Genomic DNA, 18,785 nt, shown 5'->3' on the forward strand with positions numbered 1-18,785 from the left:
GAAGCAGGGAATGGGTGACCTATTCAGTCACGTCCCTGTTGGGACCTGCAGGGACTGGATTAAGAACTCGGCTCCAAATTGTCCTTTTCCCTGAGCACGTGGAGCTGAGCTGACTCCAGCCTCACAGTACATGCTTTAGAGACTGGAGCAGCTGAGTTAGCAGGGTTGTGTTAATTACCCCCTGCACGGCTCCTCCCAAACCTTTCGAGACTGTGAAATGGCCCATCTGCTGCGACAGAACTCATTGTCTTAATCACACCGCACATTTCTTACATTCCACTCGAAGCCGGCGACAGCGATTCCCCCGGCAGCGCCGGTCCCGGCCAGGCCGAGGAAGAGCCCGGAGCCTTCGCTGCTGGCGAAGAGCGAGGCGCCGATCTGTGGGGAGCAGAGGAGGTGCTGCAGGTGCTCGCAGGTGCCGTGGCCCAAGGCCGGCTGGGCACGCCAGCCGTGCCAGCTGGACTAGCTTTGGTGCTTCCCCAGGGGATAATGCAGGAAAAGGAGGTGGAAAAAATAATGTCTGAACTGGAGCAACAGGGCTCCAGTTGCTTCTAAAAGTAAAGTGTGGCCAAAGAGCCCCCACGTGGGATGAGGGATGTGTGTGTATTTAGCAAGAAAATCCCTTAACACATAAACTTCAGGTAGCTGAACGTGATGCTCCCACAACCCAGCTCATCTGGACATCCCTGGTGGGTTTGGGATTGACTTTCTTGTCTCCAGGAGGATGAGGAGCCACACATTGCTGTGTTTGCCACAGTGGCCTCACACCCTGCTGGAGGTGGCCCTGTGCAAGGAGCCAGTGCCAGACACAGGACCTACAGCCAGCTTGTCAAGATCATACAGAAATAAGAGGGGAAAAAAGAAACTTGGGACATGCAGTTTGTTGGAGTCAGCAGGAGCATGCAGGAATGGTGGAGATGGAAGTTTGGCTCCACGGATCCCTCCCCTTGTTCAGAGCAGCCTGTGAGAAGACCCAACAAACTCTGTGCAATGAGAAGGAAAACGCAGCTCCGAGGATGTAAATTCTGGCAGAAGCAGGTGGACAGGATGGGGGAAAGCATGGGCAAGCAGTGGAGAAAGCAGGGAGGGAATTCAGCGTGGCAGTGGTGGGGATGTCCCTGTGCCAAGGGTGTCACAAGAGGGACAGAGGTCTGTCTGTACTTACTGGCCACCAGGCCATGTCTCTCCCAGCAAGGAAATAGCCACTGACAGTGTTCCTGTTCACCCTGCAGGAAGACTGGGAGGAGGAAAGATCAGCACGGGGCACTCTTCCCCTAAAAATCCAGACAAGTCACCAGGACCCAAGTCTCCCAGACAAGAAGCCAAGAGACAGGAGACTCGATAATTAATGGGAGCTCTGCAACTTGAGCTTAATTACATGAAAAGGTGGCTGCACCCCAGGTACCTGGAGCCATGAATAGCAAAGGAAGCACCTGGAGAGGGGGAAGCAGGGAGGATGTACCTGTCCTCGTGCCATCCCCAGCAGACAGGTTGGCTAATAGGGACCCAGCTTTGGCCAGGATTTTTCTGCAAGGCAGAATAAATGCGACTGGAGAGTCTTTATCTGCAACTGCTGTAGCTGATGGTTGTTTCTGCTATCAGGGCTGTTATCAGGGCATTTGGCTCAACACCCTGTAATAGACAAGGGGCAGAGCTGCTCACACCCCGCAGACAGAGGCTGGCGGAGAAATGGTTAATTGGTTAATTCCATGGTTAATTCCACCTTGCTCCCAGGCTGTAGGAGCCTTTCCATAGGGGGTGAAAGGGGCAGAGGATTTACACAAAACAGAGCAAGTCACAGAATCCCAGAATGGTTTGGGTTGGAAGGGACCTTAAAGCTCATCTTGTTCCAAACCCCTTCCACTATTCCAGGTTGCTCCAAGCCCCATCCAACCTGGCCTTGGACACTTCCAGGGATTCAGGGGCAACCACAGCTTCTCTGGGCAACCTGTGCCAGGGCCCCTCCACCCTCACAGGAAAGGATTTCTTCCCAACATCCCATCTAACCCTGCCCTCGGGTGGTGAGAAGCCATTTCCCCCTGTCCTGTCACTCCAATGTTCCTTTCCAGCTCTCTTGGAGTCCCTTTAGGCACTGGAAGGGGCTTTAAGGTATCCCCTGACCTCTCTCTTCCATAGGTGAACACCCCTAGCTCTCCCAGCCTGTCTCCACACAGCACAACACAAAATACACAAGTGAAAACGACAAGAAAACAATAAAAGCATTCAAGAAATTCCACACAGAAAAGCCAGCCCTGAAAGCTATTCAAAGAAAGCAGAAAGGAACAAAAGACTCTTACCCATATTCCCACGCCAACGTTTAAGGAAAAATAAACCACTACAACAACGAGGTCAGCAATGCTGAACTGCTGTGAGGGGGTAACAGACCCAGCAGTGGAATTGAGCTCCATCATTCCTCTGCCTCCTTCCTCATCCTCAGCCTCACAGGGACAGTCACTGAATTAGTAACTCGTTAGCAGCCCAAGGGCATTTATCATTAAACAGCCCAGCAGTAGGAATTGTGCTTCCAAAGGTACCTGGGTGGGCAGCCTGGCCTCCACTGCTTCCCACCCCTCTCCACTCCCCAGAGAGCCAAAATCACTTGATTTTGGCGTCTCATAAATGAGCAGGGTTGAAAAATGTCCAAGTGATGCCTCATGTTCTTCCCTTCCTTTCCACCACTCCAATACTATCAATAGCCAAAGGACCAGCAATCCAGCCTCATGGATGCAGTTTGTTCCCAAATTCCCGAGCCCTCATCAATATCATAATTGCTCTGCATGAAACTAGACAAAGTTGGGGGGTTTCTATGTTTTAAAGCAAAGATCGAACAGGAGTTGGGTGAATGCCCGAAGTGGAGCCTGGCACAGCAGTGAAGGCTGACCAGGAGAAACCCCCACAGAAGAGATCACAGAATCATGGAATCATTTGGCCTGGAAAAGTCCTCTAAGATCATTGAGTTCGACCATTAATCCAGCAGCCCCACAAAACCACGTCCTCAAGTGCCACATCTACACTGCTTTTAAATCCCTGGTGATTCCACCACTTGCCTGGGCAGCCTGTACCAATGCCTGACAACCCTTCCCATTAAATTTTTCCTAATATCCAACCTAACCTCTCTTGGTGCATCTAGAGGCTGTTTCCTCTTGCTCTGTTACTTGTTAACTGGGAGAGAAGACCAACCCCCAGCTGGCTGCACCCTCCTGTCAGGGAGTTCTGGAGAGAGGAGACACAGCTATTCCTTTAAAAGCCAACACGAGACAGGCACCCATGGGTTTGGATATTTAGCCATCAGTTTGCTGCGCTGCACGCTTGGCTGGCTCATTCCCAAGTGGCAGCACACTTCCACAAGGTCTCACTAACAAAATAAACACAGCTCAGTTAACGTGCCCATCACTGAGTCAGGTCAGCAGCTCTCCTCTCTTTGAAGGAGCCGTGGCAGCACCGGGAGCAGCTCTGCACATCCGTGAGAGGAACCGACCTTCCCCCTCAGTGCTCAGCTGGAATTTGACCTGCATTAACACATCCAAAGTACCCACACGTGTCAATAAGTCAGCTTGGTGTATCCATTAACATTAAGGAAAGCACCTGGGTTTATCTTTCAAAGTCAATGAACCCGCCAAAGTCCTTGGAAGTTTGTCTCCAACATAGAAACGATGTCAACAAAGGTTAATTTTCACTTCTGAACATGCCAAAAGCTTTATACTCATTTGTAGCACACGACGGAAAGATTAAACCAAACAACCTCTAAATGTTCATCAGTTCCACCACTGTTTTCTTTGCAACAGGTGAGGAACTTGAAGTCCCTGGGACTGGGAGCTGCCTGGCAGTCAGCTGGCCATTCCACCCACACCTGCCCAAGGAGAGCTGGGAAAACAAACCTGGACAAGTTCAGCTCTGCACTATGGCATCTTTTTTAGTTCATCAACACATTCAGGGCAGGCAAGAAACCTCAAAAAAAAACCCTAAAAAACCCCCCAGTTTACCTGTGATGAGCCGACTTGGATTTTACCAGCTGGAACCTACACCCTGCCCACAATATTCCCAAGTCAATGAATCACAGAATGGTTTGGGTTGGGAGGGATCACCTCGTTCCAAAACCTTGCCATGGGCAGGGACACCTTCCACTAGACCAGGTTGCTCCAAGCCCCGTCCAACCTGGCCTTGAACACTTCCAGGGATGGGGCAGCCACAGCTTCTCTGGGCAACCTGCAGCATTGAGCAAGTCCCTGTTGCTCCCTGACATCCACCTGCCATACTTAAGGACACACAGTTTAGAAGATAAAGGACCAGCACATGAACATTTTTAGAAAGCTCACACAAAACAAGTCTTTATTCTTTGTCGCAGAAAATAAATACAGGTGCATATTCCATATGCTTTTCTATAAAAGCACTCCTACAAAATCACTGAACTGCATACAACAGTACAACCTTTTTGGCTTTTAAAATGCAAATATTATACAGTCACTTCATTTTGTTATCGTTTAAAGCACTTGTAGCAAGCAGCTTTGGAAAAGGAATGCTTAATTTAGAAGCCAAATTCTTGCCTCAAGTGTTTTGTGGGATTTTTCCATTGTGTATAGTGCAACTAACCTAAAAGCAACTAGAACAGTTTTTTGTAAAATGTTTATCCCACCCACCCCCCAAAAAACCCTGCAAAGAAAAAAAAAAAAACAAACAAAAAAGTCTTAAAAACTGTTCTACCTTGATACTTAAACCAAGAGAAAACAAGAAGTGGCTCAATGGAAATATTAAAGTAAGCACGACGCTTCACAGCTCGTTCTCTGTTTGCTTCCAGTTTGGCCCGGGGTATTTCTTTAGAGGAAGAAACATTAATCATCCACTCCTATATTCCTGAAAAGGTACGACATGGACTCTCCATTATGGATCCTGCGAATGGCTTCTGACAGGATCATGCTGATATCCACAGTCTTGATTTTAGGGCACTGAAGTTTCTGTATTTCATGTGGAATTGTGTTTGTAACAACCACCTACAGGAAGAAAAAGAGATCATGAAAACGTATCTCTGTTGTGTTTTCCACCTTTCATATTGGAAATGTGAAAGGGAGTTTTACAGATCCCACAAAACCACCCTGGCTGACAAAACAACGTTTTACATTACTGTCAGGGTCACAATCTTAGGAAGAGCCATGTGTTGCCATAGATTTCATGTATCCATGGATACTAAAGGCACTGTCCCTCCTCCCTTTCATTCATTCTGCCACACAGGCCCAGAGGAGGGGACAAAAATATCCCACCCACTGAAGGGAAAGGTGTGCTGATACTGACAGTCCAGCATCTCACCACTTCCCACTACTATAATTTAAGGACATGTGGATGCTAATATTCCAGCACACAATTCCATAGTGGGAAAGCTTGAATCCAGGAGCCTCCCATCTAAATCCTTAAAGCCAGCATATTTCAATGAACAAATCAGGAGAAAATTGCTAGTTTAGAAATACCCCAAATAATTTGATGAGAGCTCAGACTCCACACTTACTTCATCGATGGCAGACTCCTCGATCAGCCGGGGAGCGTCTGAGGACAGCAGGCCATGGGTGGCCATGACAAAGATCTTGTAGGCCCCCCTCTCCTTGAGGGTCTCAGCTGCAGCCAGAAAGCTGTCAACATCATCTATGATGTCATCCTGCCAAAATCCCAGAGTCACTGAGGGTTCACCACATCAGACAGATCAACACAACACGTCTGACTAATGCTACAGCTTCACCAAGTGTAACAAACCCCAAACTATCAGAAAATTGCCCTTTCCCTTGACAAACCTTGTAAGAGATTACACTCTGCTTTAGAGAAATCATGAGTGAATCAAGGAATCATAGCATGGCCTGGGTTGGAAGGGACCCTAAAGATCATCTCATTCCAAGCCCTGCCATGGGCAGGGACACCTTCCATTGGACCTGGTTGCTCAGAGCTCCACACAGCCTGGCCTTGAACACTTCCAGGAATGTAGAAGTGGAAACTCATGGAAACAAGGTCCAAATGCTGCTTTCCAGAGTGGATCCTTTCATTGCTCCCAGTCAGCTTTGTGAGTGTGCTCAATGCTGCTCCATGCTATCAGAAGTCCACCAGAAACCAAAGTTTAGTGGCTGATACAGAACAGCTACTCGATTTCTAAAACTTTAACATGCTTAATATCATTTATGAGAAGTGATGGCATCTCACTTACCACAATGATAGCTATTCTTCCTCCCACATCTCCAACAACTGTGATGGGTGGTTTTTCCTTGGGAATCAGCACTGATTAATGGTAAATGTTTTTAGAGGGGTAGAAAGGAGAAAGGAGAAAGTTTATGTAATTTACTTCCAAGTATGGAAATAGCTGCTGGAGTTATTAAAGACATGAAGCAGCAACTATTTCAACAGCATTATTGAGAAAACCAGAAGGATTCTAATACATAAATAATTTTTTAAAGCTTAATTAAAACATTAACGATATTCATTTATATCTGAATTGTTTACCAATTCTATTAATTCTTAATTTCAACACAGAAACAGAGTGGCTTGCAGATACAGCCAGTTCAGTCACGCAAGCTGGGTTTATGCACTGCAGTTTTGGTGGTGCAGCTGTAGGTCACATCCATACTCAAGCAAGAAAGAATCTTTTTCCCCCCACCAGGAAAGATTTTTTTTTTTTTCCCTCTATGAAGAACCACTCCTTTTAGACAATCCATCCCTGCCAGACCCAACCCCTAAACCCACGAAAACAAGAGGTAACACTTTCCCACACACACTTACTTACTGGGGATCTCCAGACTGGGGTGGATAGCAGCTACGTATTTGGCAGTAGGAGGTGAGTGCCGACCATCCACCATGTCAGACTCAGCATCCTGAGCTTCCCCGTGGATCACAGCAATTCCCAACCGTAAGCGCTCAGCAAACGACTGTGCCCTGCAGAGAAAGGGTTAAAAGAACCCAGAAAAAGGTTAAGTTTAAAATAATTCACATATGTACAATCCTAATCTATTTCCATTTTATTTCTAAGGTTTCAGAGGGAAGTCAAATGATCCTAAAATTTTAGGAGAATTCACGGAAGAAGTCAGTTGTCTCTCAGTATCTTGTTTTTAACAGGTTTGTTAAAGTCAGAATAACCTTCAAAGTGCCCATATGGGCCTTAAAGCAACAGGATAAATGCTGCAAGTCACAAAATGCTGACTACTCCCTTCTGCTTTGCCCAGCAGCCAAAATAACATTTCCTAGCCTTCAGCATCCTTGGGATCCCATGCTTTAGCAGGACACATTTAACAGTAACCAAGAACAGCCTTGATGTCTGGATTGTCTGTATTTAATAGGAAAAAAAATATTCACATGAAAAGAGAAAACAAGTGTTCACCTGTTCATTTTAGTACTAAATCAAGACAATATCCCTGACCTGCTGACACATAACCCGAGATACCCTATGGAAAAGGGGAGCCAGACAATCATTCTGCCTGACAAACCACACTTGGAGTTGAACAGCTTGGATTTTTTAATTAGCTGACATGAAGTTCCTTCACAGTGCAGTATTTCTTCAACTAAAATTAGAAATCTCTGTAAAGAAGTGTAAGGTTAGCTGGGGGAGTGGGAAAAGCAGAGAGTCAGGAAAATAGGAATTTGTATCCCAGATATTGGAAGCAGCAAATTCAAATTAGCACATCCATCCCACTTTACTTTGCACACCCAAGGATTTGGGATCCTGCCTAAGCCACCCATCCAAGTCTCCTCTGGTCCAAGCAAGCCAGCAGATCCAGAGTGATTCACTCTGCTCTAACATCAGCATCTCAGACCTGTGCCTGAATCACCTCCTCTATCCTTAAGCCTTGTTTAACTATCCAAACAATCAAAAGTCCAGAGAATAATTTGCCCATCGTGATACTCATTTAATTAAAAATGAAGAATCTTCCACCCTGTGGTTATCATAGTTATACTATTTTTGCAAGTAGTTAATTACAGGTAATTATTATTCCAAACATTAAGAGTTACGACTTAGCAGGCATAACCGTATCAATAAAACCATAATAATTACCTTAAAATGCAGTATTAAACTGAATAAAGTTCAAAGTAACAGTAAAATGATTTATTAATTTTCCAGTGAGCTCAGAAACCACAGAGACATTCTGAACTTCACCACGCATGGGTTCTTTTTCACAAGCAGGCATTCATCAAAAGTCTCTTCCTAGATTGTTTTCAGCCTGGATTAGGCTGAAACATCCAATCATCCTTCTCCCAATACAATGTAACTCCTCAAATACTGCCCTAAATACTCATAGGAACATGTGAAGAAGCTAAACAATACAGTTCTGGGATCTTCTCCTCCAGAAATCACTGTGTGATGTGCAACTCATCTATTTGCTGGCATTGACAATTACTGGATAAGCATTAAAATGCTGCAACAAACACCTGCCTCCACCCAAGAGGCAATACTGACACTGTGGACAAGAAATGGAAAAGAAACAAATGTAAAATTACCTGGCCAAAACAAAAGAAATCACAAAAAGTACTGTTGGAGAAAAAGATGACAAAAGGTGATTTGCTACATAAAATAAGAAAAACACAGAGTATCACAATTCATTGGTATGGAAGTCTAAATAACTTTTCAACAAACTCTTGGTTTGTCAGCACAGCAAATACAGCATCTCTTAAACCATCATCCAGCTCTTGCAGTGCCTGCTGACAGCACTGTAATTCCAGAGTTTAGGAAGAGTCAACTAAAAAGCTTCATGGATTAAGAACAGTCATTCAACCACCAAAGACTTCACAAACACAATCATCCCAAACAGCAAACCCAGTCTCACCATCTGTATTTAGGATCTGATCAACCATGTTCTTAGTTATGCCCATGTTAAGAAACTCATCTGGATTAATGGCATTACACTTCCAGCCACTTTTCCTCATTTACAGCAGGAAATTTATAATGTAAATGCACACAAATATAACATGATTAAAAACCTTTACCATAAGCACTGCACCGATTTAACCCATCCTTTTGTGTGTTTTTGTTTTTTTTTTACTCTCCTTAGATTTATTATGATTACAGTGATGATGTAAAAACTACACAGCTGACAGAGCAGAATTGGGAGGGGTGTGAAGGCTGCATCTCCTAATTACTGGATATCTGTCCTTCACTTGATCCTAAGAACAAAATCCCGACAGATTTCCTGCTCTAAGGCAAGAGAGCAGATCTTACCCACCTCTTTGCAGACGCAGGAGATTTGGCCACAATTACAGCATTCCTGTAGTCTGGTATCTGTAGTAAATAACAGATAGCAATGTCTACTTCATATCTTTAGACAAATTTAAACTCAGTAAGAATCAGAGAAGTTTATTTTGCCAGAATAATTTTAAGCATTGAACATTTTACCTAAGAAAGCAACCTCAGAATCCATGGTACATGATTAGGGTTGACAGCTCAGTAAAAACAGGTATTTAGAAAATTCACATATTAACTTCAAACTGTACCTTTCATAAACCCCATTTTATAGTACAGATAACAGAAAAGTAACTGCTTTAGGACATCAGGGTTACACCCACAAGTGTTAAAAAAACCAGGAAACCATCAAAGAAAAGTTTCCTGTTCAACGTAAATTGTCTTTCATCACTAAAAACCAGCATTTTACCATTTCCTATTGCTTTATAGAGTACCCCAAGAGAGGTCACACCTCTCCCATCACATGACACTGACTCTTTCTATGGATGATCAGAAGGGATAGAACTTCCACAGTCACTGCACTGATCCTGGAGGCACAGTCTCATAGTGCTGCAAACTCTTCCACGCTGGTGTCAACATAAGGAGATGCTGCCACAAACGCTGACAGCACCAGAGGGACGAGGCCAGGAAGTCTGGGTTTCCCTCTGAGATCTCACAGGTGTTTCAGTCAGGCTTCACAAGCACAGTCTGCTCCTCAGTTTTTGCTGCCCCTGCCCCATTCTCATACTGGTTTTTCACTCCAGACTCCTGTTCCACATTTAACGTGCATTTTAGTCCCCATCTCTCGAAAGTTTCTTATCCTCATCTCCATTTTCCCTACGAACAGTGACTCCACATCAGACTCATCTTGCTTGTCTGTACCTTCTCAAGCATTCCACCATTCACACTTCCAGTCCTCCTTTCCAACAGCAACTACAACTACACTCCCTCTGGTATCTCATCTCACCCCACTCCTTGCAAACTCAGCCTTTTCCTTCACTGTGCTGCCCTGGGATGATCCATCTCTACGGAGAGCAGCTTAAAGAGTACCTGTCTGTCATCCTATCCAAAAATCACAGCAAAGTCCTACAGAGCAGGCCCAGTCCTCAGAATTCCAGCGTTAAGGGATGGAAGACTCTTCACTAAATACCTGCAAATTGATCTGTTAGGGATGTAATTTCACAGATTTGTGGGGATGACACCCTGTCCTGCAGCTCACCACCTTGCTGGCAGACGTCAAATACCCATTTCAGAGCACAGAAATACTTGGGGTTTCTGCAAACACAGGCAAAGTAAGTTCTTCCACAATCTTATCCTCAAACACACACACTGCACTGGCTGAGTATTTCCAAAAGCTCTACCTGACATGGGCATGGGAAAGAAAAAATAAGTTCTGAATTTGGGCAAGGGTTCAGCCAACTGAAAGTAAGAAATTTTCTGAGGACGTCAGGCAACATTAATAATCCACAATGTTAGTAACTCCACCTATAAACTGGGAATTCAGCATGTTCTGTCCTTTATAAACACTGAGTTATACAAGAGGCTACAAAGATTAACATGACGGAAGGTATGGACAAGGCAGGGCCTGTCACTTGACATAATAAAGGCTTTGATCTTGTTCAGACATCACTGCCTCATTTTTCCCCTGCCAAATTACCAAATTTGTTCTCAGCTCTTCAAAAATGAAGTCAGAAAGTCAGAAATGTCATCCAAAAGACATTAAGGTGTCAACAAGTCCATGTAACAAAGGCCTACGTCACTCTGGGATTAACACGTGCGCAAAGGAAAGAGAAGCCACCAAGTATCCAACATCTGCCAGGCATACAGAGGAAAATTTTACTATCACAGGATTTCACTGACTGGAGTGTCTTCATCCCAGAATAGCAAGTGATTCTCTTCACATCTAGGAATAAATTTCCAACAGGCAACAACTACAAGCCCTCGTTCTCATAACGTTCAATGAAATGTTCTTTAAGTGACCTTCATTCTTATCAAACCAGACTCCATTTCATGCTCCTCAGTATATCCCATCACAACTGCTCTGCTTTGAAAGCTCTGGCATTCCCAGTGCAGGATATCCAGCAAGCTGTGGCCACCAGGAACTTGAGATGAATACTAAATTCCTCCTGAGCAGCAAGGGATCAAAGTTTTAAGCAAAAATACTATAAATGATCTGGCTAGTGAAGGTACTTGCCAGTATAGATCCCATGTGATCAGATCCATTCAGTTAACTCTGGTTTTAGAAAGTCCCCTCATGGATGAGCAGAAGGATGAAGAACTGAAAGTATCTTTCAAGAATTCTCTACATATACTTCAGATCTCTACAAATGGTCATTTGTTAGACTGCACAGCAGCGCCAGACTCAAAGCTGCAACAATTCTGTATAAACCATTAAAAGCTCAGGAATCAAAATGTGCTTCAAGACCAAATCAGGACCATGATCTTGTTATCAACCATAAACCACACTTCTAAGCAACATATAAAAGCACAACTTTGTCTTGCATCTGTGTATTTGGTTTTCCAGTTTTGTTCTTTTAAGTTAGGAAGTGCTTACAATGTGCAACGCTTCTCTCCTCAAACACAAGATGAATGACTGTGCCAAAGCCAGAGCCTGGAGTTTTGTTCTGCCATCCTCTTTGACTCTATTACCAAATGAAATGATAATAAGAGACTCAAATGGTAACTGATTCCCCAAACAGATTTTAATACTGTCATAACAAAATCATGTTGGTTTGGGTTTCTTTAAGGGGGCGGGGTGGGGTGTGTTTTGTTTTTTACATTGAGGCATTCCTATCTCTATAAAAAGAAAAAGCTTGGATTAAATCCAAATTACCATTAGTCAGAGGCTTAACGTGCATCTTATACCTACAATTATCATTTATATATTTTGTATAGGTGAATCTACCAGTAGCACTTCTCAAAACCCTTATAAAAATAGGATGGAGAAATGGAGGCAGAGATCATCCCAAGTTAAGCTCCTCAAGTCAAGACATGCAGCCTGAACAAACAGTGGGTAAGATTTCCACCCACCAGTCTTACTTTCGGAGTACAATCAATGGCTCTCTCATAGTTTACAATCTCCAAAGTGTTTCTTATTATGTGATTTAAATTTATATCCACACAAGCAGCCCATCCTATGAATGTCAAGGAAACTAGAAATAGGAAAGGAAGAGAACATCAAGAGCAAGAAAATCCTATTTTTTTTCAGTGTTAGGGGAATATATCTAAAAGAAAAACAGCATCGCTGCATGAGTAAGAAAACACCAGCTCTTCATGAAAGCAGAAGTTAAACACGCGGGGAAGAGAAGAACCACCAGCCCCAACACCACTCCCTACCCCAACACGACCCTTCCCCCCTTAAAATTCAGTTTGAAGAGTTAATCTTTTCAGAGGTATTTGTTTCAGATGCCCTGAGACATGACAAAAAAAGAATTTAAAAAACAAACTGGAATAACAGGCCTTCCTCACCTCTTCTTGGATGTACTGGAGTAAAAATGGGGATGCTCTCAAGTTATCAACTGGAATATTGAAGAAACCCTGAATTTCCTTCTGATGTAGATCCATGGTAATAAGATGAGTTAGTCCTTTAGAACAGAATAATAAAACTTACAGAGAAGCACATCAAGAACAGTAAGAGAGAAGAGATACTTTCTTTTTCTAAGTTTCACTTCATTGCAGTTTATCCAGAAAATCTCTAAACTGCATGAGAACACTAAGTGAAAGTACAGAATAAATTATGTTACTCTTAAGCACACTGGCACTAATATGTTTTGAGACTTCTACAGTGACTTTTTTAAAGGAACCTCAGAACACTGCACATAACTGACTCTGCAGTGCCACACTGAGGCAGGCAAGATCCTTCTCCATTGGACATGGGACAAAATGGAAGCACTGATTTGTCCCATGTCCCACAGCAAGACCCTGGCATGCTCATCAGAGTTTTGAACTCCTGAAAAATGGGCCAAACTCCTAATCAAAAACCACTTCTCCCAAAATAACAACCCAGATCACACAGTTTGTTATAACTGCCTGTTTTTTCCCAGGGATGAGAGTGAAAGGAAAGGAGCAGAAAATGTGTTGAAGGCTGTGAAAATGAATAATCTCATTCTCCCACATGGTCTCAAATGTAAAGGACAAAGTGCATTCATCCAACAAGTAAAAAACAGGCCAGAAATGACACGAGGCAAAACTGTTCCAGACTGAGAAAGGCAAAGGATGGTATTATGAGAGGTGGATACCACAGTCCAAAGCAGCTCAGCCCAGAAGACTAATTTTGCCAGCTCAGCACAACTCAATGTAAAATGGTTGTAACCAAATTTGGGTTTTTCATGAGCTCATCATTTGGAAACATTTCTAATTACATTCTCCTTTTTATGTAGGTTTTAAACACATTAAAAGCTTGGCAGTTATTTTTAAGCAGAGTCCAAATTTGTGCACAGATCTCCCTAAACCTGGAAGCTGACAGAGGAGCCCCCCTTGCCCTGATTATTTAAGGACAGCCACATTCTTACCAGCTTTGCACATCATCGAGGCCAGCAATTTAGAGACAATGGAGCCCCTTTTCCTCATCTTGCACTGTTTGCTGTAGGGGAAGTAAGGAATCACTCCAATAATGCTTTTGGCACAGGAGGTTTTACAGGCATACACCATGATCAGGAGCTCCATGATTGTGGTATTCACATCCCTGCAACGAGAAACATCTGCTTCTGTATCTGGTGCACAAAAATCCTGCATTCAACACAGTATTTACACCCACTCCAAGGATTTCATACCAAAGTATGCTGACTGAGTGAACATCACTAAGAATTCAGCCGTGCCCCTCGGAATGACAAGTGCCCTGGATGCAGCATTTTAATTTTTCACAAAAATTACACTTCTCTATTTTTCTTTAATTGGCTATTTTGGACAATTCAGCAGGTTCTGTTATACCAGGTTGCTGTAACAAAGTAGCCCATAATTCATCTCCAATATCACTTTTTCCACATAGATTTTTAAAGAAAACATCATATATTACAACATACTCCTCTATTGTTCAAGCCAACAACAGGCTAAATACTTAATAATTAGCATCTATTCTCTGCACTAAATGAAGAGATGAAGAGGGCACTTTTTTAGAGACCTGGTCATCAACTCAGATCTACTATTTCTGCTCCCACTAAAAAAAAGTCTAAGCATTTGTGAAGTTCTTCTCACATAAAATTAAAGAATTTCTGAATCACAGGACACATTGCCCAGGAAACATTCCTCCTACATCTAGAACTTTGTGATAGTGCTAGAGATAGGGAGCTGAAAAGAGAAGAGTTTAAAGAGAATGACATAAGCAAAAGAATACACTTAAGGAAAGAATGCAGAGATCAAGGGGAAGGTTTTATATTCACTAAAAATTAAAATAACAGTAGTTAGCTTATGCCAAAGTTGTCTTTGTGTACATATAAAAAACCCAACAAAACCAGTAACAAAAACCCTCCACAAAGAAAAGCCTCTATCTAGTTAATCTAAACTTACTACACTTTATCACAAACATAAAAGGTGATTAAAAATGAAAACCAGAAGCATTCCTATGGACAGCCCACATCAAATGCTAACACAGGGTCTTTAAACAGTTACTCACTTTGAAACTGTTTGGATGATAAATACGTCCTTTCCTCTCACAGACTCCTGAATCTGCACTCGTGTTTCTGCCAAGAAGAGAAATATGTAATATTTGCAAGAGCAAAACTCCTTTTAGAGTCTAAGAAAAGGGGAACCAACACATGCAAATCAGCATCAGGTACATTTCCAGTATTGCTAACTAAATGCTCACCTCTGTTTGGCTCTTGATAAACCTGAACCTTCCCCATCTCAACTCCCAAGCGCCTGTGGGAACAGAAAAAAGGTGCAAGTCAATACGGGGAAAGGAAGGGCACAACCAATGTAAATCCCATATAATGCAATAGTTACTGAAAAGGCTGCATTCTGTGGGAGAAAACCAAGGAAAGAAAATCCCAAACCATAAAACCAGTAATTACAGTGAACATTTCTTTAAAAAGCACCTACAATTTCCAAAAGCTGCACTCCAGACTATGCTAAACTTATTTTCAAGTCAAGCTCAGGACAAGAAGCAGGAGAAAAACGCTGGAATACTAAAGCATGTAACATTTTCTAATTTTTAATATATTTCCTGTTATATATATATTACACACACACGTGTGGCAACCTACATGTGCACAATACTTAAAAATACCACTTTTAAATCATTCTTCTCTAGAAAAAACTCAATGCAGAGTGAAGAGGAAAGAGTAGCAGGCACTATATTATGGATAACGGAAGAAAAATATCTGCTGTATTTATCCCTTGTCAGCATTAGCAAGACCCCATCACTACAAAAAGGAGACCAGGGTATACTCTGCACTCAGGCCCAAATTCTTTCCACATGTAACCTGAGTTCCTCTGCATCCCCCTTTCTCATCCTATCACACCTAACTCTGGGTAAATAAGCCTCTGGAAGAAATCCATCCTGTCCAATATTCCCAGTAAACTTACACATCCTAATTAGCACAGTAAAAATTTACTTAAGTCCTAAAAGTTCTGCTGAAGCTATTCATGGACCTAAGCTAAAGGAATGTTCCCATCCAAAACATACAGTGAGCAGGAGGGATATAGTTTTCCTGCCTAAAAAAAAAAAACCCAGTACAAGGAGTAAGAAAACTTCTGCCATGATGATTTAACACCATCCAAACATCAATTAGCCCCCGTGTTTCCTATAAAATGCTGCAGCCAATCACAACCTCCCACGGAACAATTCAAACATGAGTTAGTCTCTTTGTTATTGAGCTGTTGAAATACAATCTGTAATAGGGCACACTCCATATTCTTGCAAACCACGGCAGTTTTCCCATGTAACTTTCCTTAAAATAGGGAAATCAAGTGTCCACTAAAACAAGTCCCATCAGAATAACCCCAAGACCCCAAGATTCCCTGCAGACCTTACTTACTCAGCAATCCTCTTGGACAGTTCCATGCATGAGGAATTGGAATTAGCTGAGAACAGCACCAGCCCACCCTTGGTGATATTCATGATGGCCCCAATTTCAGTTGATGGCACACAAAACATCAACCCTAAGTTGTTTTGCCGCTTCTGTAAGACTGCAAGAGATCAAATCCATGTTAAATCCATGTTAAAAACCACAAAAAAACCCCACATTTTCTCTGTTTAGAAAATGCAGTTTCCCAGAAGCCTGGATATTCCAGCATCCTTAGTATCTGTTATCCCCCCTTTAATAGCTTCCCTACAGCTCTCCAAAGATCCCCCAAGACAACATCCCCTTCTAGCACCAACGGGTTTTTGCCTTTTTAACTGTTTTCCTCAGGCTATCATCCCATAACACTGATACTTTTTTCCATCAGCTTGTCCAGTTCATTTTCCAGAACTGAGCAACGTTTATTGATGTTTCCAAGATCACAAAGACAGTCGGGTAGAATTGAGCTTCAAAGAGCTCCTGGGTCCTGGCTAGAAGAATCTATTTCCATAGCTGAGTCTCTGTTCATCACTTCGCAGTAACTTATAAACTTACAAATAAGGATGAAATGTAAGGAAGAATTCAATAAAGCTGGCAGCTGTAAATAATGACCTCTTGCACAGCAAATCCACTTGCTGAAGCAGCTGTTGTCATTCTTTGAAAGCAATATTTCTCCTGTGAAAACAGGAGAAAAATATCAGGAGGAAATCAGTATCATTTGTTTTTATGTTTCAAATAAAGGCACTAATCTCGCCAAGGATTTGATGTGATTCCATCTTTTTATTATGCTATGTAAATCACATTTTCATGGTTACTTCTACTATAAAATTTTAGTCAAATAAAAGGAAAGAAAGGATCACATTGACCAGCAGCCCTGGATAGATCGAAGCAGCATTCAACTCAAAATCCTGCTGCACTTCACTTCTGCTGTATAAATAATCCAATCCTTCATCATCCATTTCAGTATTACGTAGGGGACTGGAAATATTAAATGTGACTGGCATAATTCAAAGTTACAGCTAAATCAGTAACTTCTTTCCTGGTAAACATCTCCCTGCTGAGAAACAGAATTATCTAATAGGCACATGTAATTGGTTAGAAAAAGCTGATGATGTATCACCAATGAAGTACTCCAAAACAGCAACTAAAAGAAAAACAAGAGTTTTGTATTTACAGGAACAGCTGGCTAGGTCTGTAATGAAACTCCTTCACACCTCCTTGACAACCAGACACAGTCTCACTCAGTTTATCTTTGGCAGAGGAACCCAATTCACTCTCATGAAGAGCCAAAGTCAAGTCAGGAACCTCCTAACAAAAAATCTGTTGATGCCAAGGTTGAGCTCTGCTCAACTGCTGTGAATGAAAACCAGCCTGTCATCAGAAACATCCAAACTGTGCTGAGACCGAGCACAAACAGCGACCATTTCAGCCCCCAGAACGTCTGAATGTTTCACTGCACTAAAACCAGAAGGGCCCCCCATATCCCTGAAGCAAGACCAGTATCCCTCTCAAATGAAGTACCTAAAACCACCCCATTTCCTAGCTACTGTTTCTCTGTTCTGCTGCTCACTCACTCTCTGCAACTCCCAGCTGTCAACTAATGGCCATCACACATCAAATATTCATGACAGTGCTCAAGATCCATCTTGGATCCACCAGAGTGAGCACAGACCTGAAACGCTTTTAGGTCTCAGACCATCACACGAGAGCACCCTGCTTATGTGCCTGGATGGGAACAGCGTGGAGGCACCTTTCCATGTTACTAAAAGCATCCATAGAGTGCTCAGATGGCATATTTTTTATCCAATTATGTGCCTTGTTTCATGGATTAGAGAAATGAGGAGCATTATGAAATCTGAAAAGATGAGTTGTTGGCTCCCAACTATTGCTGAGGGTGCACTTTACACCACAGTAAGATACTGATGTATTTACAAGCAACAGTGAACATTGCTCTTCACATAACTATAGGTCAAGGACTTTCTTGTGGATGCACTTCAGCAGCTACAAGTGGGCTATGGTGTGTGTGGGCAGGGAAGTTGCATTTCAAGAGTCATGGATATATCAACCTTCAAACAGGTGTTGGGATGAAAGCAAGCTCACAGAACTTTATTAGATGTGCAAAGACATGACTCCACAGGGGTACACGGGACCATAACCCTCTGGTTTGAGATGGGCCAACCTTCCACGGTTGAACACAAGCATCAAGAACAGGCTGCAGCACAAACTCCTGCCTTTCCTTTTGTGCTGCACACAATTACACAGACACATCATGATGAGCACAACAATTACTGGGCACACACGGCTTTACGCCTCCATGAACTGAGCATGTCCACACAGAAAGCAACAGAGGCAGGAATAACTGGATGGGATAACCATGGTACTAAGGAATGGACCCCATGGGATGGAGGGAATCTGCACCCTCTCACCAATCTCCCCAGAGGGAATTTTCCCATCCCTCCAAACTCACCGATCCCCCTGGGCTAACAGACCCTTCCACCTCCCTACCAGTCCTTCAGATGCTCCAGGTGGGTTACACAGGCCCTGTGGTCCCTGTGGATCCCATCCCTCCTCCCCGAGAGCGGCCCGGGCACGCCGCAGCCCCACGCCCC

General features: G+C 43.0%; 2 protein-coding genes across 6 annotated transcripts in view; both read right to left on the bottom strand.

The window, feature by feature from the left end:
• SLC5A10 (solute carrier family 5 member 10) overlaps nucleotides 1-2,408 on the bottom strand; it is a 38,399-nt gene extending 35,991 nt beyond the window's left edge. For all 3 annotated transcript variants that reach the window (XM_008633420.2, XM_008633421.2, XM_008633419.2), the window contains exons 1-3: nucleotides 2,298-2,408; nucleotides 1,166-1,237; nucleotides 274-378 (exon numbers count right to left, since the gene is read on the bottom strand). In XM_008633420.2, the coding sequence (XP_008631642.1) occupies nucleotides 274-378; nucleotides 1,166-1,237; nucleotides 2,298-2,408 (288 nt within the window). The remainder of the gene's footprint in view (nucleotides 1-273; nucleotides 379-1,165; nucleotides 1,238-2,297) is intronic.
• Nucleotides 2,409-4,300: 1,892 nt separating this feature from the next.
• The window catches only part of PRPSAP2 (phosphoribosyl pyrophosphate synthetase associated protein 2), a 14,811-nt gene continuing 326 nt past the window's right edge, over nucleotides 4,301-18,785 (bottom strand). The window contains exons 2-12 of one of the 3 annotated variants that reach the window (XM_017734052.1): nucleotides 16,789-16,851; nucleotides 16,153-16,303; nucleotides 14,982-15,034; nucleotides 14,790-14,856; nucleotides 13,690-13,862; nucleotides 12,647-12,762; nucleotides 9,183-9,238; nucleotides 6,755-6,903; nucleotides 6,182-6,252; nucleotides 5,498-5,644; nucleotides 4,301-4,988 (exon numbers count right to left, since the gene is read on the bottom strand). In XM_017734052.1, the coding sequence (XP_017589541.1) occupies nucleotides 4,830-4,988; nucleotides 5,498-5,644; nucleotides 6,182-6,252; nucleotides 6,755-6,903; nucleotides 9,183-9,238; nucleotides 12,647-12,762; nucleotides 13,690-13,862; nucleotides 14,790-14,856; nucleotides 14,982-15,034; nucleotides 16,153-16,271 (1,110 nt within the window). In that variant the 5' untranslated portion in view covers nucleotides 16,272-16,303; nucleotides 16,789-16,851 and the 3' untranslated portion in view covers nucleotides 4,301-4,829. Of the gene's footprint in view, nucleotides 4,989-5,497; nucleotides 5,645-6,181; nucleotides 6,253-6,754; nucleotides 6,904-9,182; nucleotides 9,239-12,646; nucleotides 12,763-13,689; nucleotides 13,863-14,789; nucleotides 14,857-14,981; nucleotides 15,035-16,152; nucleotides 16,304-16,731; nucleotides 16,852-18,785 lie in introns of all 3 variants that reach the window. The other 2 variants (XM_008633423.2, XM_017734053.1) reach the window with 2 other exon arrangements.

The sequence above is a fragment of the Corvus brachyrhynchos genome, unplaced genomic scaffold (assembly GCF_000691975.1).
Source record: "Corvus brachyrhynchos isolate BGI_N302 unplaced genomic scaffold, ASM69197v1 scaffold5, whole genome shotgun sequence".
NCBI lineage: Eukaryota > Metazoa > Chordata > Aves > Passeriformes > Corvidae > Corvus > Corvus brachyrhynchos.